The sequence below is a fragment of the Gopherus flavomarginatus genome, chromosome 12 (genome assembly GCF_025201925.1).
Source record: "Gopherus flavomarginatus isolate rGopFla2 chromosome 12, rGopFla2.mat.asm, whole genome shotgun sequence".
NCBI lineage: Eukaryota > Metazoa > Chordata > Testudines > Testudinidae > Gopherus > Gopherus flavomarginatus.
Genome location: NC_066628.1, coordinates 45562392 through 45590315, shown reverse-complemented (window position 1 = coordinate 45590315; position 27924 = coordinate 45562392). Strand labels below are relative to the sequence as shown.

General features: G+C 42.7%; 1 protein-coding gene across 1 annotated transcript; it reads right to left on the bottom strand.

Moving 5' to 3' along the window:
• Positions 1 to 14328: 14328 nt before the first annotated feature.
• APOH (apolipoprotein H) lies at positions 14329 to 27432 on the bottom strand. The gene is made up of 8 exons (XM_050920669.1): positions 27372 to 27432; positions 26442 to 26618; positions 25548 to 25644; positions 19616 to 19692; positions 18159 to 18347; positions 16984 to 17163; positions 15365 to 15562; positions 14329 to 14393 (listed from the first exon to the last, which is right to left on the bottom strand). Exons 1-8 carry the CDS (start codon positions 27430 to 27432, stop codon positions 14329 to 14331), a joined length of 1044 nt encoding a protein of 347 aa, XP_050776626.1.
• Positions 27433 to 27924: the final 492 nt, after the last annotated feature.

Genomic DNA, 27924 nt, shown 5'->3' with positions numbered 1-27924 from the left:
GGTCAGTGGGGACGGAGCGTCCCTCTCCCAGGCACTGCTCGGCCTGGCACCCGCTGCGCCGGAGAGGCCGAGGCCGCTGCCAGCCTAGGAACCCGGCTAAGCAGCCAACGGTTCAAACCAACCCCACCCCGCCGCTCCCGGCTGCCCTGAGCGACAGGGCCCCGGCCCCGGCTTCCGTTTCCGTAGGCCGGGCTAGGCCGCGGGGGTTGCCATAGCTGCGACGCTACCGGAGCGAGCAAGGCCCCGGCTCTGCCCCGACTCTGCGCGGGCCGGCGGGAGGGGAGGGACGTTGTTGCAGGGGGGGCCGCGGTTGTGTTGGGGGCAGGTGGTTTCCGGAAATGCTGGGGCCGGGGAGCTCGGGGCGGGGGGCTGTGAGGGAGGGAGGCTGTAAGGGGGGACGGGTGGTTTGCGGGGCTGGCTCGGGGTGGGACGGTTCATAGCCCTGGTACCTCTGGGCTTGCTGCGTCCGTTCTGAATGTAGAACAAATTGCGGCAGCTCTGGCACCTCTTTCATTATAAATTAAGCAGTGGGTGGGGCGCTGTGATGGTGGGGGAAGGATGGGATGAGGGGCTGTGTCGGGGGCTGTTGCGGTGAGGGGCTGTGTCGGGGGCTGTTGGGGTGCAGGAGAGATGGGGTGAGGGGTTGGGGAAGAGGCTGTGGTGGGGCTGTGTCAGGTTGATGGATGGGGTTGTGTGTGGGGTGAGGGGCTGTGTTGGGGTGGGGGGAGGGGCTGTGTCAGGGGCTGTTGGGGTGCAGGAGAGATGGGGTGGGGGTTGGGGAGAAGGCCGTGGTGGGGCTGTGTCATGTTGATGGATGGGGTTGTGTATGGGGTGAGGGGCTGTGTAGGGATGGGGCAAGGGGCTGCGTTGGGGACTGTTGGGGTGGCGGAGGGATGGGGTGAGGGGCTGTGTCGGCAGCTGTTGGGGTGCAGGAGAGATGGGGTGGGGGTTGGGGAGGAGGCTGTGGTGGGGCTGTGTCAGGTTGATGGATGGGGTTGTGTGGGGTGAGGGGCTGTGTAGGGATGGGGCGAGGGGCTGCGTTGGGGACTGTTGGGGTGGGGGAGGGATGGGGTGAGGGGTTGGGGAGGAGGCTGTGGTGGGGCTGTGTCAGGTTGTGTGTGGGGTGAGGGGCTGTGTCAGGGACTGTTGGGGTGGTGGAGGGATGGGGTGAGGGGCTGTGTCGGGGGCTGTTGGGGTGCAGGAGAGATGGGGTGGGGATTGGGGAGGAGGCTGTGTTGGGGCTGTGTCAGGTTGATGGATGGGATTGTGTATGGGGTGAGGGGCTGTGTAGGGATGGGGCGAGGGGCTGCGTTGGGGACTGTTGGGGTGGGGGAGGGATGGGGTGAGGGGCTGTGTTGGGGACTGTTGGGGTGCAGGAGAGATGGGGTGAGGGGTTGGGGAGGAGGCTGTGGTGGGGCTGTGTCAGGTTGATGGATGGGGTTGTGTGTGGGGTGAGGGGCTGTGTCGGGGACTGTTGGGGTGGGGGAGGGATGGGGTGAGCGGCTGTGTTGGGGGCTGTTGGGGTGCAGGAGAGATGGGGTGAGGGGTTGGGGAGGAGGCTGTGCTGGAGCTGTGTCAGGTTGATGGATGGGGTTGTGTGTGGGGTGAGGGGCTGTGTCAGGGACTGTTGGGGTGGCGGAGGGATGGGGTGAGGGGCTGTGTCGGGGGCCGTTGGGGTGCAGGAGAGATGGGGTGAGGGGTTGGGGAGGAGGCTGTGCTGGGGCTGTGTCAGGTTGATGGACGGGGTTGTGTGACAGGGACTGTCAGGGTGAGGGAGGAATGGGGAGGAGGCTATGGTGGGGGAGGGATGAAGGGGAGGCTCTGTAAGGGAGGGAGATTGTCACTTGTGGTGTAGAAGGGGTGGTTTGTGGAGCTCTGCCAGGGTGTGGCACTGGGTCAGGGCAGGGGGGCTATTGGCAGAGGGGTAGTTTGGAGGGACAAAATTGTTCAGGGAGTTATCTTGAAGTCCGTGTTTTGTGTGGCCCAAAGGAAGGAGTTTGGGAGGGTATGGAGTGGCATTGCTAGACAGGGAGTTCTATGAAAGTTTAATTGAAGGGTGCTTTGGGAGAATTATTTTATTTTGGGATTTGTGCACAAAACGCATCTTTTAGGCTTTATGTGTCTGAATAAAGCTTTAAGATGATGTAAATAACACATTGTTTAGACACAACCAAAATGGCATACCAAACACACGTACTATTTTGAGGGGGCCTTGTTTGTAGTGAACCTGTTTTGTGTGTGTGAATGCCTGGGGGGAACTTTGAGTGGGTTTTGTTGTTTTTTCACTATTTTCATTCTGCCACATATATGTACTATAGTTTCATCTAAGGCAGGGGTAGCCAACCTGTGGTTCCGGAGCCACATGCGCCTCTTCAGAAGTTAATATGCGGCTCCTTGGATAGGCATCAACTCTGGGGCTGGAGCTACAGGTGCCAACTTTCCAATGTGCCAGGGGGAGCTCACTACTCAACTTCTGGCTCTACCACAGGCCCTGTTCCCACTCCACCCCTTCCTGCCCCCTCCCCTAAGCCTGCAGTGCCCTCACTCCTCCCCCCCACCCCCCAAAGCCTCCTGCATTCCACGAAACAGCCGCTTGGGAGGTATGGGGAGGGAGGGAGGAAGGGGGAGGTGCTGATCGGTGGGGCTGCAGGTGGGTGGGAGGCACTGGGAGCGGGGTGGAGGAGCTGATGGGGGCTGCTGATGTATTACTGTGGCTCTTTGGCAATGTACATTGGTAAACGCTGGCTCCATCTCAGGCTCAGGTTGGCCACCCCTGATTTAAGGTGTTGCTGAGTGCAGACAAAGGTCTCCTCAAGTAGCTCCAATTGGATATAAAACCCCACTCCTGTAAACATGCACAAGACTAATCTAATTTTAGTCAGTGAAACTACTAACTTGATTAAAGTATTGTACATGTGTAACCATTTGTCTGAATCCACATATTGGATTTGAGGATTCTTGAGCAGTGTGAGGAATTAGTTTAAAGGGTTGAAAAGTTATTTACATGCCTACTTTATATTTTGAGTATTGTTGTGAGTGCTTGATTAGAATCGTTCATAGGTCAGGTGAATCCTGTCTCAGCCATCCTTAAGAAATGTTGCAAAACCTTTGATGAGGCTTTTCTATCAAAAGTGACATTCATAATACAAACACCTCCTTCTGTTTCCAACTCCATAGCAACCCATTCTCCCCCTGAAACAACAAACAATAATTAAAAAAAAAACAAAACGTGCAGAGCAGAATTTTGACAGCAGAAAGGTAGAAATGCCAGAGACTCCAGCCTCCAGAAAGTCCAGTAAGGTCTTCACTACTATGACTGATTTTTATATGACAGGTACTCATACTGTGGTGATGAGCAGAAGACTGAAACCTTAAGGCTTGGTCTGCACTACAGACTTACGTTGGTATAACTATATTGCTCAGGTTTATGGATAATCCAGCCCCAGAGAGGTTGGTATAACTGCATCAAACCCCCAGCATAGACAGCGCTATGTCAGGAGGAGGTTTTCTTCCATCAACATAGCTACGCCGTCTTGGCAGGTGAAGTACTTACGCTGACAGGAGAAGCTGTCCTGTCTGTGTAGGTAGTGTCTTCGCTAAGCGCTGTAGCACTGTATGTGTAGACAAGCGCAAAAATAGATAGATAAAAGGACAGAGAGAAGTTGTAGACTGCAGAGTGAATTGGTTGGTGGATGACGGAGTTTTGTTTTTTGTTTGCTTTATTGAGCAATATCTTGTTAACAATAATGGGGGGAAATGAAGGTCAACAAAAAATAGATCTGGCTTTTGGCAATTCTCCATTAAATGTCAACATGTGCATCTGAAATGGTGCTGAACATTGTTTAATTGCAAGTATTGACTAGAACAAACAAGCGTCTTATATGCTGTTGAATACAGTTGGTTCTGCTCAACCCTTCCAGTTAAACTGCATTCATATATTTGAGTTTTGAGTTAGCTATAGAGTTCAGCCCCCCTTTTTAGTTAACTTAAATGGTATCTATATGACTTGAGATCCTAAATGTGAAAGAGAGCATAAATTGGCAAGCCTTATTTTATTTCTATTTTTCTTTCAAAAATTCCCCCCTTTGGCCTTGCCTTACACAAAGCATCTAAAATAGCTTTTGTCTAGAGTGAGTAATCTCTTTCAGATCATGACTAATCCTGATCCATGTGCGCCAATACAGCAAAGAAGAATTTCTTAAAATACTGTAGCAAATTGTTCTCTTTGATTTCTCAGTTAATCTTCAGCAAAAATAATTCTGGATTAAGGTTAATTCAAAGATAGCTGTGACTACTAGTTATTTGATAGATTGCCTGTAACGCCTTAGAAAATTGCATTCACGTGTTTGCATAGTGCAGTGCACAAAAACACTGATGGAGTCCATCAACCCAGGTTTCATCTCTTGGTGCAATCTCATGAGCAGACTACAAAAGACTTATACTCTTTAATCAAAAAAAAAATTTAAATTCAGACTTTAATGAAATTATGACAATAAGTAATATTTTTATATTTTAGAATAGTGGACTTGTACTCTACAGAAATAGTGTTGGTGAACTGGTTGGCCAAAGTGATCAAATAAAATGTAGAGACTTTCATCTCTAAATCACCTGTTCAAAGCCTAGGTTTGTAATTGCGGTATATGAAATTGCTGGTCCAAGTCAATCCAATTCTTAGGTGACAATAGCAATAAGAATCCTTGTTGGCAGTCTCAGGAGAAAAACCAAGGGCTCTATAGACCTAATGATGACAAACCTGTTACCCTAGAGTTGTTTCTTCCAGGACAGAGATGAAGCACACTGACATGGGAGCATGAGGAACCTTGCACTGCCAGTGATAATACTGTACCAGTTTTGTTGACAAATTGAGAACTTAAAGCTCCAGATCTGGCAAACAAGCTACCTGCATTTGGCTTTTCCATATGGGCCACGTTCTACTCGTATTTTGCCCACTACTGACCATCTTGAAATACAAAATGTGCTAGTAGTATGAGGGACGAATGTAAATATGTGGATGTGTATCTTTTAGAGGGTCACTTAAAAGATTCATGGAGGGAGCAGGACCAGTAATGAATCTACCTGTCTTGTCCAGGAGTTATGTCCTAAGAGAACAAATCCACTATATTAGTCACTGTTCAGTGTTTGTTTAATGAGGTTGAGTGATGGAGGGCATCAAAAAGGGAAAGAGTCTTCTCCAGGGAAGAGTGTATGCAGTGATTTCACAATTACATAACTTCTATCCAAGAGAAAAAAGTGTTCATACAGCTACCACAGCAGTCTCCTGCAGAAGTTACTGTTCTGAACAAGTTAGTTGATATGTGTTGATGCGTGCTGGCCCTCCAGAGGAAGTAATTCTAGAACTACAGTTGTAGAATACATAAAAATCCCCAAAGTAAATAGAGAACAAAATCACAATTAGAATTGTAAAAATGCATTCATTTACATAAAATGTAGTTCACTGTGTTTTCATCTAATTTTACCATGCTGTCTTATCTTTGTAATGGTGTCAGCAGGTTGCCACAAATAACATAAGCACAGCTTAAGGCATTCTTTCAGTTGTATATAAAGAAAACGGCAGGCTTCACTCACTCATTCGAGGCTTCTTGGAAACATCTAGTTGCACTACATTTTTCTTAAGTCTCCTATGCAAACCTTTCATGTCTGAAATGTTGTGACTCATAAAACATTTCACCACTTCAAAGACGTATCAGGTCACATTATTTTTCTCTTTGAAGAGAATGGATAATAAATACAAAAACATGAATGTAACTCTTAGGGACAATGCTTATACATACTCTGCTACAGTGGTTTTCAACCTGTGGTCCAGGGACCCCTGGGTGTCTCCAGACTATGCATCTGCACCTCCATTCTAAATTTTTAGGGGTCCACAATTGAAAAAGAGTTTAAAATCTCTGCTGTAATATATCATCTTGAGAGTAGGAAGGGAGGCAGGCGATGTGATCAGGATTCCCACACTGAAGGGGTAAGTAGGATTCAGGAAACTGAAACATTTATTAACAGTGCTTAAAAAAAAACATTATGACCCAGGAGGCAAATGAGTGCTGCTGATGTGTAAAGTACAAAGAAATTGGGGGGGAAACAAAGTAGTGTTTCATGGCATCGAATGGCAGCCCAGCAAACTTGTCTCTAACCATATTCCAACTCTGCAACATTTTGCTGCAGAAAAGTTTATATTAAACTGTCAGCATCTGGGCTAAAGCTCTTTTTCAAGTCTTGTCTACAAAACATTCCAACCAGATTTTCAAATCAGATAGGTGCTTGCCAAATGACATAGATGCCAAATTAAGATGATTTTGAATATTTTGTCCTGTGACTCTAGAAGTAGTCTAAGATGGTGTAATATTACATACACAAACAAACTCTGTTATATTTATGGAAGGTTGAATAATATTATTTCATGATAGCTGCCCCATTGCTTATAAAGGAAGACAGGAACATGTAATCACAGATCACAATAAGAAATGTATCTGATGTATAACACTGAATGGTAAAAGTTTATAAAAAGAATTCATGTCCTTCTGATGTATAAAGGGTTTCTAAAAAAAAAAACAAAACTAGAGTTCTGTAGGTTAGCTATAATGTATCTTTTAATATTAAAAGATAATCTGGTATGTTAGTTGGGTTTATAAAACTTTACTGGTCTATAAAGTTCTAGAATAATTTAGTTGCTGAGTGTTTCTTTGTCACAGACACAGATAAGACATTTCTTGTTACTCTTCAAAGGAAATCACATGGTTCAGCACAATTAACTGCACATATACCACCAATATTATCTACCATATTTAGTATGATGACATTCTAATTATTTTCTGTGGATGGGAACGTAGGAATCATTGTATTGGATCAAACCCATGATCCATATAGTCCAGTGTCTTCTCTCCAACCTTGACCAGCCTCAGAAACCTCAGAAGAAGGTGCAAGAAAGCTTACAGTAGTTGAATTTGGGGTCATCTGCCCCTTCCCCATGAAAGTCTTATTCTACTCTCTAATTGTTAGTGTCTTAAATATCTGTCTAAATTTTTTTGTTAATAAGTTTTATAACTGGATATTCCCATTACATGTTCTGGGTGCATATAGATGTATCTGTAGTTGTGAATTTGGCAAATTCTATATTTGCCACAAAAACAGATCACAAAACAACCCTTGAATATATTCTGTAGGTAAATTTGTAGTAAAACAATTATCATGGTCCTCAGAAGACCTGTGTTTTCTCCTGTTTGGATATTTTTTTGCCATATTTAGTCAATGCCTAATTTAGTATAGATCAGATACATTTCTAAACGTGCCTGTGTAGTTGGTGGAAGGAAAAATAGAAGTCCCAAGTACAGATCACTTCACCTTCCTTTCTTCAGGGATTGCTTTATTTTCAAAAACAAAATTCAAATCAAAACAAATGTTTCAAGCTACCAGGTTAATAACCCCCTGAGGATTTTCCAGCTTCAGCCAAGTGGGAGAAGCTAAGACATACTCTTTCCCTGTGATACCCTTCTTCGGAACAGCTTCTCCTTTTCATTTCTAACCCCAGCAAGATGTGATAGGCAGGAAACTGGTAACCCCTGATATTCCAGAGCACCTTTACACATGTCACAGCCTCTCTTTCCATAACTCATATGAAGTACAAAGAAAATTGAATGTACCATTTTCACAAAGTATAGTGTGTTCAGAGTACTATTTCTATATTTTCTAACAAAGCTCTTATCTCTTATAATATCCACTGGTTTATAATATATCTGCATATTGTAATTATGAGGTTTCTTTACAAATAAGAGCCTTGTCAATTTCCGTTGTTTGTAGTTTGGGTATTAGAACTTATCTTCACTGTTTCTTATCAACTGAGAGTTAATTATACAATTTCTGGAAAAAAATATACTAAATTCTTATTTTAATGGTTTCCATTTACCTGTAGCTGAAACTTTATTCACAGGTCCAGTATTTCTTTTGTGCACCTTTCTCACAATACGCAACCTAGTCCATCCTTCACCTTTTCTCAGAAATAATTGAAATGCATAGGGGTTTTTTCCTCAAAAAAATATCATCAGTTGTTTGTAAATTTGGGATTGGGATGTGGTATAAATAACTTCAGCAAACAACTAAATTGTAGTAAGATTTATAGAGAATTTTTTTAAATAGGAATTTAGTTACCTAAATGTTCTGTGAATACGGAGAAATAGACTGTGTCCAGTAGTTAAGTTCACACACACTAGGACATCTTATTTGAGCAGCTTAGTTTAAAATTGTCAGTAGTTTAGAACGTTCTCACATCTAATTATATATATATTCTCTTCTGAAAGTTTGAGAAATGAACGGATCAAAGTGGAAATGTGTGAAAGCTAACATTCAAGTAATGTGACACTAGTAAGATAATTAGCACTGTTTCTAATATATTGGACTATCAGAGCATATTCTACTGTGGTGTATGAAAGTGCAGTTCCTTTGAGTTCAGTGAAGTTCTGTTCAATTACAACAAGGCAGAATTTGCTCATAGGTGCACGTAACAGGAGATAGGATATGTTGTAATAATTGGGGCCTGACAGGCCTGTTGCAATTGAGTTCAGCTGGGGGAAGCATATAAAAGTGTATAAAATGTTCCAATCACTGGTAATAAGTGTGAATGGGAAAAGGTACAGAAGGGAGATAGAAAGACTGGGTTCGTCTAAACAAAAAGGCCTTCCAAGACTGTGTTGAGATCATGTCACTAAGCAGAAAGAGTGTGGGATGAGAAATCAGTGGATCAAAACTGGTGTATGGGAAATTAGGCCTAATTAGTAGGCAAAATAATGAGGGGATGACCTATTGGGCCCATCACTCTCTTTGTGTCAGACACAAAAACTTTGGAGGAGAATCAAGCTGGCAGGCTGTGAAACAGGTGGACTAGAAGGAGAGCTTTACCACCATGGCTGATGCTCACTGTCCCCTGGCATCCCTGGATCCACCATAACACCACTGGTCCTTCACTGTCCTGAGCCTGAGTGATAACTTGTGTGGAATGGGCCAGACAGAAGAACCCAGATGACATCACCAGCTCCAGCTAAATCCCAAAGACCAGCTGGGATGAGAGACTTGGTTCCCCACTTCTCTTCCTTCTCTCTCCTTTTGCCCTCTGTTTTGCAAGGGTCTGGCTTAGCCAGTCAAGACTGCATCTTTTGCAACACTGCCGTGAGCCTTAGACATCTTGATGCTGCCAGGAGTTGGAGTGGTTGATAAAACCACAAACTGTAACCATGTTTCTCTAGCAGCAGGGTTGCAAGTAAGAACAGCACAAGAGACAGGCCAGCAAAGATAGAAAATTCAGCTTTTTTTCTTCCCTTTTTTGTGTGTTTTTCTCATCTTCTAGGAAATGAGTTTGGTCTTGAACAACAGCAGCCAGGGCCGGCTCCAGGCCCCAGCGCGCCAAGCGTTTGCTTGGGACAGCATGCTACGGGGGGCGCTCTGCCGGTTGCCGGGAGGGCGGCAGGCGGCTCCAGTGGACCTCCCGCAGGTGTGCCTGCGGAGGGTCCGCTGGTCCCGCGGCTCTGATGGAGCTTCCGCAGACACACCTGCGGGAGGTCCACTGGAGCCGCGGGACCAGCGAGCGGCAGAGTGCCCCCCCCCGTGGCGCTCCACCGTGCTTGGGGTGGCGAAATGGCTAGAGCCGGCCCTGACAGCAGCAGCACCTCAACTAGCCTTTTCTCTTTCCCCGTAAAAGGGCTGTTACAACCCTCTTTAATAACATCTAAAAGACAGTAAAGCAGGCTTTTTCTTTATTTAAAAAAAACACCTACAGCTAAAGGAAAAAGGAATAAAGACTTACTTAAAATAAGTCTTACTTCATGCTTTATATTTCAAGTGTTTTCACTGTTTTTCCTTTTTTCTATATCTTTAATAAAAGCTTATAAACGTTTTTAATGGTGCATTTGCCATGAAACTAAGTGGGCCAAGGTCTCTGTGCTCAAAATCCTGAACCATGTTTAACTGTTGAGTGTTGTACAGTAACAGGGTTGTGTTAACACACTGGGTTCTCTGGACCTATTTATTCCATGAAAATTAACACAACAGATATATGACCTCACACAGTGATGCAGAGCTCTCCTGTCAGTCCACCTGTTGTCAAGAGTTGCAGTCTTGCATAAAACAACAAAGTAAATCCCCTGACCTTGCAAGGAAGGCACAGCTTGTTAATTCCACCAAGATATAAGAGATAGGCATGAGGTTTTGGTCAGAGGGATCTAGAGAAAGACAGGGTTCTGCAGGAAAGCCTAGGAACAGCTAGGGCTAAAGAGAAAGCTTAGGCCGGGGTTTATGTTCTGGTGATTTTGTTTGAGCTAGTAGTCCAGTCAATCCCAATAAGAGATTCACTGTCACCTTATGTAGTATGCATAACCTTGGTTTAGAGGAGAATGGAAACACCCAGCTCTTACTTGCAGTGCCATAGTCTGACTGTACCATGTTATGCAAAAGGATTTTGAGTCACATGCTACCCTTAATAAATTCCTTCTGACAGCTCAATAAGAAATTAATTCTCATGTCTACCACTTGAAATAGGGATAGAAAAAAATAGTCTTTACTTGGATAGGTCTGTCCACCTGCTCAGTTACAGATACATCTGTTCCCTGCTAAAAGTGGTCAGAACTGCTCTCCTATGTTGCTGTTATTCTAATAATACTCTATATTTCTTTCATAGACTGAGACTTATTGTAGGTAATTAACAGTGGTGCACACAGAGATGTTTTCCAGTTGCTTAAAATACTTTGCTGCCACTTTCATCTGTATAATGTCGAAAATGTTTGTATTAAAAATTCATAGGCCTATACAAGGAAGATGTAGTTACAAGAACAGTCTTCCCACTCCCTGCATATCATTGCCCAATTTGCACGGACCCTCTTCATACTACACCCATGGGGTTTTCCCATTGTCTGGGACAGCTGGCACAGACCTTAGATGTGCTCAAAATAATGTATTTAAAAATTTATTTCTAGTGCACATCATAAATTACATAAGGCAGTCCCGTTTGTAATTAAAAATACTATCCTTTCCTCTTTAAGTCCTAAAAGTTTAACCATACAGGAAGAATGACATTTCCGCTGCACAAACCAGGTGTTATGATAGTTTGGTGCCCAGGTATATGTAGGTGTGTGTGCGAGCACACACACACACACACACACACTCTTTCCTTGTTTGCTGGTACATATCTGAGAGATAAATGAATACTAGCTGGGATCCCGTGTAATCAAGAGTTTCATCAGCTTAGCTACATGAAGTGTTCAATGGATTTCACCAGAACTACTATTGATCTTGTTACTGCCCTGCACTGCATCATAAACTGGATGGAGTATATAGTCTACTAAAAAACCTGGTTAGAGACCAGAAATCAGAATCTTTACTCAATTTGTTTATGTAAGAATTTTTTTAAGGGAAGCATTGTGCAATTAGTTACAGTGTTGAAAATTAACTATTTCATAAAACAGAATCAATAAGATAAATCAATGTAAATAGAATATTTGTTTCAGGTATATTTGGAATCACATATACAAACTAAATGGTTTTCTGATTTTTAATGTTGGGATTTTCAGAAGAGTCTAAGAAAGCAATGTACCGAAATCCTGTAGAAATTTGGGAACTCCTTTTAGGTTCTTTTGAAAATTGTAGCCTACATTAGTGTGTACTGTACAGCTCTGGGAAATGAACCCTTCTAATCGTCATGCAGACTGTATGCTACTGAGTAGCACTGAGTTCCTGTAACATACTTTCTCCTACAGGGCAGGTGGAGTTTTAAGAGTCCAGAACTATGTGCAACAGAGTAAGAATAGCATTACATGTTCTCCCCGTGAAAGTAAGAAAAGAATAGGAAGTTATGAGATAGTTACTGGCCTTGGAAACCAAATAAACTCCTTATGCAACAGACAGTGTATCTTTATAGGATGTCTCTTCAAAACAATTTGCATTAGAATCTTCTAGGACAAATACAGTATGAACTGATATTTTTACAAATGATCATTTTCTTTCCTAAAGATTCACTTGCAAGAGCAAGTGAGGCTAGAAAGTTGAAGTATCTCATTCTGCCACCATTATAAAAGAGCTCCAAGTGAGCTCGAAAGCCTGTCTCTCCCATCAACAGAAGTTGGTCTAATCAAAAATGGTCTAATTAACTCACTCATCTTGTCTCTCCCATATTGTGGGACCGACACAGCCACAACACTACATACCATTACTCACAAGAAGTTCCACAGCGTACTAGTTTCTCATTCATTTTCAGTAGCACAGATCATTTCTGTGACATTCCATATTCTTTATGAAAATATGCTTATGATATGAATGACACACCTGAGATATACTTTATGAAAGCTGGCTCATGTGAGATATCATTGGAAAGGTTATGATTTACTGAATGAAATTATCCAGTTTGTATGCCTGAATCATTTCTGTATCTGAAGTTAAGAATATTGACTATGAATCTGTATTTTAACTATGCTAACACTCCATGTACAACAATAGAAAAGTCAGATAGGGCGGATGGCTCATCAGCGAGAACAAAGGACTGTGAAAAGTTTGACCTTCCTGTGGATGCTCCATACTGCCACTGACTCATGGACACTGATCCTACAGAGTCAGCTGATCTTGTCACCTGATACTAAAACATTTCCTGGGACTTCTTGTAAATTTCCACTGTAAGGGAAGAGAGGTGAAGTTGGGAAACAAAGGATTCCCACCTTATGTAAATGCTATTTAAGGGTTGGGAGGAAGGCAAACAGCACTCCTCCTCTCCATAGCCCGTCTGTCCAAGAAGAAAGACTGCAAAAGGGAAGGCCAAGGAGAGTCCAGACAGAGACAGGAGTCTAGTCTGGAACTCTGAACCACAGAAACTTTGCAAACTGCCTGCAACAATATCTAGGGTGAGAAATACTATTTGTAACCAATTTCTTTAGTGAAACTAGCTTAGTTTGATTGATTTCATCTGCTTTGTTCTGTTTGTTACCCCTTTTACCACATAAAATCTGCCTTTTGTAGTTAATAAAATTTATTTTGTTTATTATTAACCCCAGTTTCTGTAAATACTAATAAGAGGTTGGCAGGTGGGAGGGGAACAGACAAGAAGTGTGCACACCTCTCTCGAAATTGAGGGAATGGGTGAATTTCATAATATATCTGTGGGTCTGCACTCTAAGAGAGGTGGACATCTAAGTGCTGGAGCAAGTTCCTTATGCTGAGTCTTCCCAGAGCTGATCTGTAGCTGGGTGTGGCCCTGCCTGTGTGTGTTTTAGAGGGGGTTTTAATAGCCTGGCTAAGCAAGACAAGTTAAAGGGGGCCCATGCTGGCAGAACAGGTAGACTCAGTGGTATCTCAGCACATTATGTGGCTTCCCAAAGGGTCCGCTCATCACAATCTCGTCCCTCAAAAATCAACACAGGTAAAGCTTTGGAGGAGAAAATATTTCTTGGGATTTCCTCATAGAGTTTATCCCTTATAATCTTATCAGGAACCTGGTTTTTACCTCCCTCTCCCCTCACTGGAGACTGGATCTCTGGGCCTGCCCAGAAATATTGAGGATCCCGAGGAAGCTGTGGGAGGATAGAGCTTTCCTGGGTAAAAAGCCCACTTCTTCAGATGTAAATGCCACAATTACCATTCAAAAACACTTTATGAGGATGAGCGGCTCCAGGCCCCAGCACGCCAAGCGCGTGCTTTGGGCGGCAAGCCACGGGGGCGCTCTGCCGGTTGCTGCGAGGGCGGCAGGCAGGCCGCCTTCGGCGGCTTGCCTGCGGAGGGTCTGCTGGTCCCGCAGCTTTGGTGGACCTCCCACAGGCAAGCCGCCAAAGACAGCCTGCCTGCCATGCTTGGGGCGGCAAAATCCCTAGAGCCACCCCATATGAGGAAAGGTACAATATTGTGTGGATACAGTTTAAACTGACTTTGAACAATAAAAAGGAAAGAGCTAGAGGATTTGACTAATGACCAGTTAATATTAAAAGAAATAAGTATGCACTACAGCTTGACTGAAAAATAACTACACTGGTGTATGGCCGGAGATGTGAGAACAAATTACACGTACATGAAAGAGTGTAAACACCAAAGGAGAGGAATTGCTTAGGGTGATCTGAAAGGGTCTTGCAAATAATAAGAAGAGGAAAGTGAGCAAAGGAACACATCAGCTATATTATCAGGAGAGAATTTGTAACAAAACATTTTCTCTTAGACTGAAATAGACCGGCAATGAGAGTTTACTGTTTGTAGGGGCAGGGAGGCATACATTCCTTCGGACCTCCTTTCCACCCTTACAATTTTGTTGTAATAAAACATTTAGTTAACAGAACTACATTGTTGTTTTGAATTCACTCAGGGATCACATGGTGTCAAGTCTGCTGGATCCGTTTTCCAAATAGCTGCAAAAATACCAATTTCTGTCAAAAACAAGAAGTTACAAATCTAGGTGAGATTCTTTAAAATATGTAACAACTGAAATAAGTTACAATCCAGGGGCATACTATGTAGTGAATTTTAGCTGTACTCCATAGGAGCCATAGAAAGATATCTTTCGAGGGCCCATTTCAGCAACAGCTGCATCCATCATCTGATGCTAATGCAAGCCATGCAAAATATGAGAGCAGGCATTTCCACACTGAGCATATGGTAGGGTTCTTTCCCCCGCCCCCCCCCCCGCCCCCCACACACACATTTTCAAATGAAATGGAGCTTTAAAGAGGGACTTTTTGTGGGGGCAAATTTAATACAAGAATAACAAACACAAAGCAGTGTCTCTTGCCAGCAAGCTGCCATATTTCCCTGACTGCTAATAAAGAAGTTCACAGTCAGAATCTTTCAAATTATTTCCATTTGAAATATTTTGCATTTGCAGTGCAGCTTCTGCAGCCTCAATTCTGCAGTGAAGCCATCAATCACTTTGTGAGCCTGATGTCAATAATTCAAAGCTGGATTACCAGCCCGTGATCCCTCCTCCCCACAATTCCATGCAAATCCTGAATAAATAGGTTCAGCATAATTGACAGCAAGGATGGCATTCTTCCTCAGGAATGAATGCAATGTCCCACGGTCTCAAAGCCATAAAGATTGTCCATACAATCCTCCTCCATCGAGAGTTTTGACCAGTCGATTCATGAAGTCATTGATTCACTGGCCATGGCCCTGTCAGTTTTTTGCCACAGAGCACTTCTCTGACATAGAAGATTCTTGCTATGCATGCTCTCCATAGCTGGGACCACTTCTCCCACTGAAACCTTCCACCACCCTTTTTCAAGCCAAATGCTTTAGCCCTCAAGTATGGATTCAGGCTAAATGAAACCACCCCCCATATAATCAAGGTCTTATCACTCTGCCAAGCTGGATGCTCTTGTGCAGTTACCCTGGTTCATACCTTTAAAGCAGGAAGGGACTGTGAGTTGGCCATTTATACACTGAGTGGGTATGGTATAGCCACACTTTTTTATTTCATTTTTGCAGAAAAAGAAAATAGTTTCAGCATGCTGTATCCCTTCCTTGAGGTCATTCTGAACTTTTATCTTCCGGCCGTTGTATAACACTGTGGCTTTCTTAACTGGTATTTTACATGGTGCTGAAAAAACAATTAATTTGTAAATGGTACTTCTGAATAATAAGAGCTCTATTTAAAAATTGAACGGGCTAGGTCTTTTGAAGAAGATACAAAATTAATATTTGGAGGTAGAAGAACACCCTGTGGACCAGGCAGGTCTGTCCGCTTGCCTAGCTAGCTGGAGTACAGACTCTGTGTGGGATATTCGATAGTGGGCTAAGCAGAGGTGAAAGTCAGTTAGTATGGTAAAGTTCACAGGTACACATACCGGCAGGGGGCAGCTTCCCCAAGCCAGTGATTTAAAGGGCCCGGGGCTTCTGGCAGCAGCTGGAGCCCCGGGCCCTTTAAATCACTGCCCAAGCTCCAGGGCTTCCAGCTGCTGCCACAGTTACCACTACCATCGGGCTCCTGAGGTGATTTAAAGGGCCCAGGGCTCCCAGCCGCCGCTAGCGCAGCTGGAGCCCTGGGCCCTTTAAATCAAGATTTAAAGGGCCCAAGATTTAAAGGCTCTGCCTCTTCCGGTTGAGGCCCTGCCTGCTTCTGGTTGAGGCCCTACCCCCCACTACTCAGGACTCCAGCGTACAGGTAAGTCCTTTAAGTTACTTTCACCCCTGGGGCTAAGTGACTTTGAAGCACTCGTGGGTGTTTTTGAAAATCCCACACTCTGATTTATTACAATATGCTGGTTTAGATGAATATGTGTACTTGATGGATGCGGTCAAGTGGCTGGTTTCCATAGGCCAATTGTAGGTGTATCTTTTCTTGGGAACGTCCAAGTAAATGGCATCTTTGACCCTTTTCATAATTTAAAAGTGTGAATATGTTTCAAATAGTCTAAATATTGATGGAAAACAAATTAAGTGACATAATCACAGAAAATGTTACTTCTGATCACAGTAAATGAGGGAGACTAGTGGGGCCGGGTCTACACTAGAAAAGATTTGCTGGTGTAATTATATTGGCAAACCCTTATAGTGCAGGTATAGCTTACACCGCCGTATAACATGCTTTTGGTGGTACAGCCTTTACATTGAGGTTTGTGCCGGTATAGAACTGTTTCTTTAAAAAAGGCAGTGGAAGAGGAGGAAGTGCCCCTAAGTAACATTGCAACACCAACAAAAGTTTCTAGCGTAGATCTGACCAGTGTACAATGCTTTCATTCAGTTATGAGAAAGATGAGTAAAAGGGAGAATTCAGACCTAGTGGAAATAGGTGCATGATCGCTGAAGTCAATTCAGTTGTAGCCTCTTACACTAGGTTGGATTTTGAAGCATATAATCATTTCATGTTTTATTACAGACCTCAGTTTGAAATGTTTGTACTTTCTGCTTTGTTTTAAGCTGGGGAACTTTTAAAAAGACATCTCTCATGAAGGACATCTACACTTTTAGGACAATACAGGTCAATAGATGATTTCTAATACAGAGTATATATATTCATACCTTTACAGGTTGGCTTGATGGACCAGCTACCTGTTTTTTCACACCTTGATTCCCTTGGTCCTTCTAGCACATAATGAGGCTGGCAGCCAAAATCGACGCTATCCATATAATGATAGGTTCTGCGAACTTCAAAATTTATAAATCCATTTTCTATCCCTGTTGGATGTGGACATTTTACATCTGTTGTAGAAAAAACAAAGCTGCATCAATTGTAGAAGTTTAAGACATATTATATACCAGGGGTCAGCAACCTTTCAGAAGTGCTGTGCCGAGTCTTCATATATTCTCTCTAATTTAAGGTTTCATGTGCCAGTAATACATTTTAACATTTTTAGATGGTCTCTTTCGATAAGTCTATAATACATGACTAAACTATTGTTGCATGTAAAGTAAATAAGGTTCTTAAAATGTTTAAGAAGCTTCATTTAAAATTAAATTAAAATGCAGAGCCCCCCAGACCAGTGGCCAGGACCTGGGCAGTGTGAGTGTCACAGAAAATCAGCTCGCGTGCCGCCTTCAGTATGTGTGCCATAGGTTGCCTACCCCGTTATATACTGTGGAAAATATGGTAATCTTGAAACTTTCTTTGGTTCCTCTTTCACAGAGATATACTATGAGAGAAGGTGAAAATGTTAGAAAGAAACAAATGTTATTTTGTTTAGAAATATTTTCATTATAATCTATGAATCAGATCCTAAAATAGTGGAATTTGGCACAGGTCCATTGAAGTCAATGGCGTTATGCTACTAGAGTTACCATCTGCAGTTACTGACTGACAGTCTAGTCCTGTATTTCTTAAGCTGATGAAATAGTTCACTGCTACTGCTCGGTTAGTGGAATATGTTCATGGATCAGATTTTGATTTCATACCAGTGGAAGTTGCTCTTGATTTGCATAAACTTATATAGTATCACAGGTTATAGTTACCTTGGAGCAGCATTTTGTTCTACAAAATGTGCCATCTTGAAGTCATTGTCAGCACTCTACTTTCATTCATGATTCTGCCTCTCAGAATAGGGTGAATTCTAGTCTATCCAATGTATGAGTTAACAAGTTGGTATCTTTTTAGATAGCCCATTTTAAAAATATATTGTTCATGCTATTTCATACATGTTATTCTAAGAAGCTTTTAAAATAATAAAATAATGGAAATCAGTGATAATATATTTACTTACACCTGCATTCCGGTATATCACTCCAGTTCCCATTGGCCATGCAAGTAGCGGTTTCATTTCCAAACAATGCAAAAGATGGTAAGCATTCAAAACGGATAATGTCTTGGAAGACGGACTCATTTCCAGGCATTAGCTTATGGTACGAAATAACTCCAAATTCAGGAAGTGAGGGAGGAGGACAAGTCACAGCTGGAAAAGGCAGAGCATCATTGTTACACTTATGTTATAAATGTAGCTCAGCGATACTCAGACTCAGGGCTGCTGAGAGAAGGTTCGGGCCCCGGTGAAAATTTTTTTCGGGGGCCTCAGCAAGGGCGGACCAGCTAAACAGGGCCGATGAAGCTGGAGAAGCCGGGACCCCTTCCGGACCACCGGGCCCCGGTAATTTGTACCAGTTTCCCCCCCCACCTTGTCGGCCCTGCTCAGACTGAATCTCGAGCTCTGCAAGTGGTTCTTTAATGTGCCTCCTGCAGCTCTTTGCAGCACATATTAAAACACTGTGTGATTTAATTATTAACCAGTCTAGGTTATTAACCAATTGTAGTTGATAAAATAATAATACTTGGTCAGTTATTTTGCTAGGAGAATAATATATATATTACACACACACACACACACACACACACACACACACACACACACACACACACACAATATTTCCCATCATACTGTTTAAATATGAATATATAGCACTATAATAAATGAAACAATGAATTCACACTATGGTAGCTCTTTTGGGTAATTTGGCTCCTGAACCACTGAGGTCTGAGTACCACTGACCTAGTTGTTCCTCAAGGCAGGAGTAATATCACACAGAACGAGCACCATGCCCGTGATGGAATGATGCATACCATCACAGAGAAATATATTTGCCAAAGCAATAAGATTAAAAGGCTCAGTGTCATAAGCATTTGTAATTCATGGATTGCTGTAAAATGTTACAGCCTATATAATAATACATAGACCATAACAGCATATTTGTACTTCTCTCATCAAAGTGTTGTATGTCTATGAAGGGCAGATTATGGCAAAACAACACCTACACCAGAGTGGCAGGGTTTCCCTAATATCCTAATTTGAAGCAAAGAGGGTAAGTGACCTGCCCAGTCCCCAGGGAATCAGCATCATCTCTGCTCCAGTATTAGAATTCAGGAGTTCCAGACTCCCATTCTATTAAACAGATTATTAAACTACTCTTCTCTTACAATTCACACACACACACACACACAAAACACAGATCATACCATTATTTTGCTCCATGTCAAAGATAGAAGGTCTGATTCTGATTTACACTGAGCCCATTTCCACTGCTCTGGCACTGCTCAGAAGCCTTGGAGTGGATGTAAATATATTTATGCTCACTTCAAGGGTCTTTACAGGGCCAGAACGATATAAAGAAGTCTAGAATGTAAATAAGAATAAGGCCAGAGAATTTCTTTTATATATGGGACACATACGTTGGCATTCAGGTAGTTTTCCACTCCACTGTCCATCTGCCATGCACTGGCTAGTGTCTGTTCCATGAAGAATGTATCTGAAGAAAGAGATCCATTTATAAGCAAGCTTTGAGACCATTTACACATAGCAGAATTGAAATAATCTTTACAAGACAGACTAGTACTTCTCTAAAAGACACCTAGCAAGCAGATATGCACTGCACCGGAGGGTCCAAATCCTGGAATCCTTCTCTAGTTCAAACACCCATTGATTTTAATGGGATTTTTGATTAAAACCTGAAAAAAACTGGCTCTATACTAACACTGCAAGTTTCCGAAAGGCATAGTTTCACAAGAGGAGAAAACTAATATGAGGCCAATGCCTTCCACATTCAATTATATATAGTGTTTGACATATTGGTTTATATAATTGATCAATACGGTGTATACATGCAAGTAAAGAATATTGATTTGTCATTAATACAGTGGATGGTACAATATATGGTTTCTTGGAACCAATGCTCAGTTATCTATGACAAGTGCATTGATTCTGTTTGTATAAAATCAGATACTTCCGGACAGAATCCATAGTGCATAACTTTACCAGTAGATACCAGTCAGCCCAGTTTAATTCTCATGTACATTCCCCTCTAGCGTCCTTATCTCCAGACTTCCATGATTGTATTAGTGAAAGTACTTACACTGAGTTTTCATGAAACGCTCATCCTGTTTCTGTCATTTCTATACTACGCTGCTGGAAACCAGCAAATTATTGTTAGCAAAATGAGGTCCATCAATTAAATCCCATTATTATACTGAATGTCAGAGGTGCCTTTATTTATTGCTTGTTATACTGTGTTTCTCAGAGGAGCCCCAGAGGTGCCGGGGCTAGGAACTGCCAAGCCCAGAGGTGCCAGGCCTCAGCCCTGGCACAAATCAAGCACTGATTTACACTTAACAATGAATTCCAGTCTGCGCTTCACAGGTGAAAAATATTTGCTAATGAATTATTCCAGCGGAATGAACAAATGAGGTGAGTCACATGTTTGTCTGACTATTGTCCAAATATCATAGACTCATAGACTCATAGACTCCAGGACTGGAAGGGACCTCGAGAGGTCATCGAGTCCAGTCCCCTGCCCTCATGGCAGGACCAAATACTGTCTAGACCATCCCTAATAAACATTTATCTAACCTACTTTTAAATATCTCCAGAGATGGAGATTCCACAACTTCCCTAGGCAATCTATTCCAGTGTTTAACTACCCTGACAGTTAGGAACTTTTTCCTAATGTCCAACCTAAATCTCCCTTGCTGCAGTTTAAGCCCATTGCTTCTTGTTCTATCATTGGAGGCTAAGGTGAACAAGTTTTCTCCCTCCTCCTGATGACACCCTTTTAGATACCTGAAAAATATCATTATATTTGTAGTCTTAGATGGATACCTTACAAAGAAGTGATACCTTTATGCTGTACTATTGCTATGGTGATACTTTGAAGGACACATCTTGTGTATATACACACACAAGGCTAGGCAGAGCTCCATCCACTCTGCCTACATTTTAGTTCTCATTTCCTCCTGTGGCCCCCTCTTATAGCATAGATTCCACAGCATCCTCTCAGCTTTCTGCTCTTACATTTCATTCCACACTCAGCTTCATGCCTTTCTCATGGTGCTCCTACATACAGAAGAGCGACTGTCCTAACCACCTCCAAGTCTGTCCCCAAAACTCACTTGTTTCACTTGGATACTCATCTTAGCCCTGGTCTACACTACGAGTTTAGGTCGAATTTAGCAGTATTAAATCGATTTAACCCTGAACCTGTCCACACAATGAAGCCATTTTTTTCGACTTAAAGGGTTCTTAAAATTGATTTCTGTACTCCTCCCCCTTGAGGGGACTAGCTCTGAAATCGACCCTGCTGGGTCGAATTTGGGGTAGTGTGGACGCAATTTGATGGTATTGGCCTCCGGGAGCTATCCCAAAGTGCTCCACTGTGTTCAATACTATTCTCCTCTCTGACTCTCTCCCTCTATTCCTTCTGATACTTTTAGGCTTTAAGCTGTTCAGGGAAGGATCTCTTATTTCCATGTGGGCTTTTTCAGTGTCAAGTACACTGTAATGAGAGCCATCACCCCAAAATCACCTTGGTGACTTGGTGCTGTGCTGCCATTGTGTCTCTGCCTCAGTTTCCCTGAGTGAGGGTTTTAATAAGTTCAGTGAGGCTTATATATTGAACAGCACTCCTTCAGAGGTCTATTTATTCAACCCCAAAGGCAGAACATCACATAAATAGGCCTCCCCCTCACTATCTGTAGCAGGACAGGGAGGAGGCTGAGTCAGCCTTCGTCTGTCAAAGCTAATTATGTCCAAGGCTCCTTACCTGTGAGGCCTTCATGACCCAGAACCCTTTTCTGGAATCAGGGCTGTCTTGTCATTAGCTGCGGGAGGGTCTCTCCTATTGCATCAAAGTTCCCCCAGAGGCTGACCCTCCCCAGGACAACATAAAATTCCTCATTTCCCAGGACTTTTGTTGTTGTCCAGTGAAGACTTTCAAGGTAGCCAGGTTTCTCTGAGATTTATCATTCACAGTCCCTTCTTGTCACAAACACTCCCACCCAGGAACATTTTTCCTTGGTTTTCTTTGCTGGTGACCCCCTATCCCCAGCTTCCCCTGAGAAGCCTTCTCCATAGGAGTGTTCTCCTACTTTCTGGGAACGGTTCCTTTCCCTAGGAGCCTCTGTTCCCCTAGCTAGCCCCCACCAGGCATAGCTTCTTTCATCACACCAGAGTGCTTCCCTCTGGTGTAATTAACTGCCTCCCAGAGCCTCTCAGAGGTCAGCGCAACCCCTGACCCCTTCAGGGGGCCAGCTGCCCTCTGACATACACCCTAAGGTGCTATGCAAATAATAAAAACATTGGATACAAAGTGCGCTGATGACATACTAATAATGCAGGTCACACTGAACAGCGTATTTTGTGTGCTGTTTATTTTAAAGCCATACATTCAGCAGGCCTCCTTAGCCGAATCCACAAAAATATTGAGTGAACCCTCTGCATAGTCACAACGTATAATTACATATATAAACAGGTTGCTTGATGGATGACTGCTTATTTGCATATTGAAAGAGTGGTTAGGTATATTTTGATGGGATATTTCTTTTAAACGTTGTCTACCTACAATTGTTTTCACCAACGTGATTTGTTTCTACAGATTTCTTCCCAGTTTTAATGTCACCGGACAGCACTTCAAAACAAGGGAACAGCTCTAGCTGGAACATCCCTTTATGTATCGCTGGTTCCACTAACGTTCTGTTATCAAACATCTATCTCTGTATTTTCCTTAGCCAATTCCTTTGAATTTATTCTAATCTCCAAAACTGGCAACACTTTTTCAAACCAGCCATTGCTGGGTAAAAGTGTATTGCACTGCTGCATAAGGAGACCAAAGTAGGGTTAACCTCAAGTTTTCATTCACTGCACAGGGAAAGACATAGAACCAATATTTTCAGCCCCAAGAGCCTAAGTTGTTATGGAGCTGTCTCTGATGCAGAAGTTCATCTCATGCTGTACAAAGGAGATTTACAAAGGGGGGAGTAGATGGCACAGAATTTTTTATTTTGCATAACATCAGCCCTGCCATTTGGACCGGTTCCATTTCCGAGAGTCATTCTCTTGGGAGCAGCAAAATCCCCCACTAAGCTATGGCTAGGTTAAACAGGGTGAGAGAGAGAGACCTGTCCTCCACACCAATTCTTGAATATCTGGTGCATCTGACAAGTGAAGAATTTTTAAAAACAGTTGTTTAGCAGCTCCAGCAGCTCTACCACAGCCATTTCCATATGACCTTGTTTCCCATATTCTCAGTCTGAGTGATGCTGTCTGGAGATCACCTTGTTGATTTGAACTGAATATTGTACTAATATGGAGACTGAAATCTGTCCTATTTCGTTGTCAGCTCAGTTCCTGGGGTCTCAATGTCTGCTCTAGCTGTCATCCTCCTAATTGTATCTTCCCCAGTTTCACTAAGGGCCAAATCCTAATCCCATTGAAAATCCAGGGGAATTTCAGCATTGACTAACAGGACCGAGATTTGTTCTTAATGATCCAGTCCAACATCCACTGAAGTCCATGGGCAGACTCCGTGGGAGCAAGTGTGCCCTGAGTGATCATGTACATCATTCAGTGTTGTTCTGGTGGAAATATCAGTCATTTGGAGATATTTTTCCCATTATTCTCAATCCTTTCATTGATTTTCTCAGTTTTCCAAGTCTATTGTATCTTTCTTATTAATTTGGGGCTCATGATTTTCTTGTTTTAATTTTTCAATCTAGTCTGCAGTTTCACTGGATGTCTCTTATATTTGTGCATTTTAAATTGAGTTATTTATCCTTCTGTAGCAGGGTGACCACCCACTCCTGCCTGGAAGGGGTTGGAAAAGCCCTGCAGAGGGCAAAGTAAAACCCTGGCTGATTAGGGGAAGTGGCTGCAGCTGGGGCCATGCCCCAAACTGAGCAACAGGGCCTTATAAGAAGGCCAGGGAAGCCAGCTGAAAAGAGTCTCTCTCTCTTGCTTGCTTGCTCTAGAGGGAGAAGGGTCTGGCTGGAGGAAGCTCGAGGCAAAGTACCTGAGTGGAGCAGGGCTGGGGACAAGCTGTGGAGCTCCAGCCTGGAAAGCCCCAGGCTGTGGCCTAGCACTGGGCTAAAAGCTACTGGGGATTGCAGAGGGTGGCCAAGGCAGCAGGTCCAAACCCTCCTTGGCAGTGATGAGTAGGCTGATACTGTAGTCTGCCCCAGGGCGCAGGGGCTAGACAATGACTGACAGTAGCTATATACTGAGGCAAGGTGGGGCTTTCCCAGGGAGGGGAGACCCTGAGAGAAAGGGAATTACTGCTAGGGAGCAGCACCCCAGGTAAAAGAGCACTGGGTCCGGGGAGAGACACAGGGGGGCCAGAGGACTGGCAGATCACTGGCCTGCAGAGAGGGCTCTGGAGCGGGAATGAGCTAATTCCCAGGAGTTACCAGCAGGAGGTGCTGCAGGGGTGAGTCTGCTTGTCTACACCTTCCCATGAGCTGAGCTCCCTCTAAGTGCACTGATTGTCAGGATGAGTTGGGGACTCTCCAAGGAACGGATGATGACTGCTTTGGGGCCTGAGTTTTTTCAGTAATGAAGACCACATTTCTCAGTATCTTCCTTATAATTTTGAAACATGGCTTTAATCTTCCTTTGCCTTAAATCCAAGCAGCAAATCTAGCCTGATCATCTTATACAGCATGCAAGGTTGAATTATTCTCGATCACATAATTCCTCTATGTTATCCAAACTTGGAGACAACAAGCAAGCTGGATAAGATGGATGTCTATGGGAACCAATATTGGGGATTTTGAGAATAATAAAGCCAAGTCACTGTTTCTAGAAATATTTTATATGTAAAGTGCAACAATTTACTGGGTTTGTTCTTAAAAGGTATGTTCATTTTATTTATGTACACCTCTACCCCAATATAACGCTGTCCTCGGGAGCCAAAAAATCTTACCGTGTTGTGGGTGAAACAGTGTTATATCAAACTTGCTTTTATCTGCTGGAGCGTGCAGCGCCCCCCTCCTCCCCCCAGAGCTTCTTTACTGCGTTATATCCAAATTCGTGTTACATCAGGTGACATATCGGGGGAGAGGTGTATTTTAAATAGTATCATATTTCATAATAAAGTAACTCTGTAAATGTCCACAATGGGTGTTGAACAATTTCCTCTGAAATCTCTGCTAGTGGCTACCTAACTACCTAAATCACTGGTCCAATACAGTATAGCAATTCCTATGTTCACCATCATAAAACATGAAATGGATCATTTTTATTTCTGTAGCTTTTCTAAATTAATAAAACCAGAGGATCTAGTTTATTACCTTACAATGCTGAAGTTATTTTTAATAGCATGGTGAGGTGAGAACTTACCCTGGTTCACATGAAAAGTGTATCAAACCTTGATAGTTCAAGTCGATAACGTGAACTATTCCATTTCTCATGGCTTCAGGATAGGGACATTTCTTTGCTGTTTAAAGAGGAGAGGATATTTCATGATTTATAAAATAAAGCAGTCACAGTACTTAGATCATTTACTGACTAGTGTCATTCAAGTTTCTTCACTTCTTTGTACACACTTTCATCACTCTATATATTTTATGTTTGAAATCAAAATAAACTTAAGATAGTTGCAAAGTTCTTAGTGATTACATTAGCTTTGCCAATTGATTACGGGCTATGCAAAGCATGTGATTGAAGTCAATAAAGATTAAAGTTGTCAGGGTTGGACCCTGCTTCCATTTAAGTATGATGGAATTTTGTAAACAAAAATTATTTCTGTAGATGTCATTTAAAGTCAAAATTATCAATATTTTATTCACATGTTAAAACAGTAGAATAAACAAACCTTTGAATTTTAAGAATGAAACAGCTGAGTTAAAATTTTAGTTATAAACATCACACATAGTTACAATTTTCAATGTATACAAACAACTCTATATAAAATTTCAATTTAAACATTTTATTTTGGATTAAGGGAATCAACAACAAGAAAAAACAAAAGGAAAGCTCCCAGTAGTGAGTGAAGTGTGCAACTCCTAGCTAGCAGCAGCAACCCTGATAACAAAATGGCTGCTTACTTCACAGTTTAAGAACTCAACTTTGAGCTCAGTTCTTAGAATATAAAGGCAAGAACACAGAAAATGAAGGCACCACAGCTTCATAGCTAGATATATCACATAACAATAAAAAAAGATTGTGTCAAACCAATGCACAGTCTATCAGCAGCAGAATATAACATCTAGGAATGGTATTTGAGTTACTTACGTATACATCTCATTCTATTGATAGGCCATTTACCAGACAAAGGGCAAGTATACTTTCTTGAGCCACTCTGATGGCTATAACCAGGATCACAGGTGTATGTAATTTCTTCACCTACTTCATATACTCTCTTGTCTACATCAACTGTAGCAAATGGCACTTCAGGGGGCTTATGGCAAACTGGAAGAAAGGAAACACTTTCAATAAAAGACTTTAGTTGTACTGGGCAGAAGCTTTTTGTTCGTATGATTCAGAAGACTCAAGCACAGAGGTCTTATATTCAACTCAAAGGCATTTCTCCAATTGTCTGTCTGTAGCTGTGCATAGATCAAAGAACCACTTGAAGGCACCTAGTGACATCTTTCAAAATAACACCACCCCCATCTCAGCTCTGCTGATCCTCCTAATATAGTTTAAAAATGACAACACCCTGAATGATTTATCTCCCAGAGGAAAGGGGAATAGGGGCACACACTAAATCCCTGGAAAGGGAAAGAATTGGGGACAATGGTATTGAGGAGCGGGAGATAGGAAATATATAGAACTCCTGGCATGTTGTGGGGAGAATAGAATATCCTGTATGGGGTGGAGAGATGCTATGGGGACACAGAAGTGGGGAGTGGGAAGGTTGCAGGGAGTCCCTGAAATAGAGGGTGATAGTAGGATGGCACACAGGAAGCTGGGCAGTGGGGGGGAACAGAGAAATACAAGGAGCCCCTGGTATGTGCAATGCTGTACACTCAGCCTACAGAAGCAGTACAGGATGATAGTTTTCAAGAAAAATTCTAATATTTTGGCCAGACTTTTCAAACTGCTTGATAACCCCCAGAGATTCTGCAAAACCCCCATCACCACCAAGGTGCTCCCATCCTCATTGTCTACTTACAGTAAAGTCAGAATATTATTTGCTATGCAAAAGTCAAAGACGCTTACCATGTCCTGCAAGAGCACAGTGTGCTAGAGTAACAATCCACAAGAACAGGACAGTGGGCATTGCTGCTAGTTCACAAGCCTCCAAAATGACTCTAAACTAACCGTTTCTTCTCTTAAAATAAGCAGACAGACACAAGAGGCTAGTTAAATATTAACTCTTCATTTTTACACTGATCTAGTAAATAGAAGATAAAAGATTGCCGGTAATATAGGCAGAAATGTTCCTGTTCCAGGAATTCAGATAGCGATCAATTCTGCAGGTCATTCATCTCTGCCTGATGGTTCCCCTGGATCGTGTCCTCTTGAATTTTTTTTTTCAAAGAAACTAGGCACCAACTAAGGGCTGGTCTACACTGGGGAGGGAGATCGAACAAAGATACACAACTTCAGCTATGCTATTATCATAGCTGAAGTTGAAATATCTTAATTCGACTTACCTGGCCATCCTCACAGCGGCAAGTCGACCGCCGCGGCTCCCCCGTCGACTCCGCTTACTCCTCCTGCCGAGGTGGAGTATGGGTGTCGATTTGCGGATCTATTTATCACGTCTAGA

Excerpts from the sequence above, each read along its gene's own strand:
- APOH (XM_050920669.1), bottom strand. The coding sequence starts at position 27,432 with ATGCCCACTGTCCTGTTCTTGTGGATTGTTACTCTAGCACACTGTGCT. Across the intron at positions 26,619-27,371 it reads CTGTGCTCTTGCAGGACATG|TTTGCCATAAGCCCCCTGAA; the intron begins GTAAGCGTCTTT and ends CCTTTCTTCCAG. Across the intron at positions 17,164-18,158 it reads TGATATACCGGAATGCAGGT|ATGTAAAATGTCCACATCCA; the intron begins GTAAGTAAATAT and ends TTTCTACAACAG.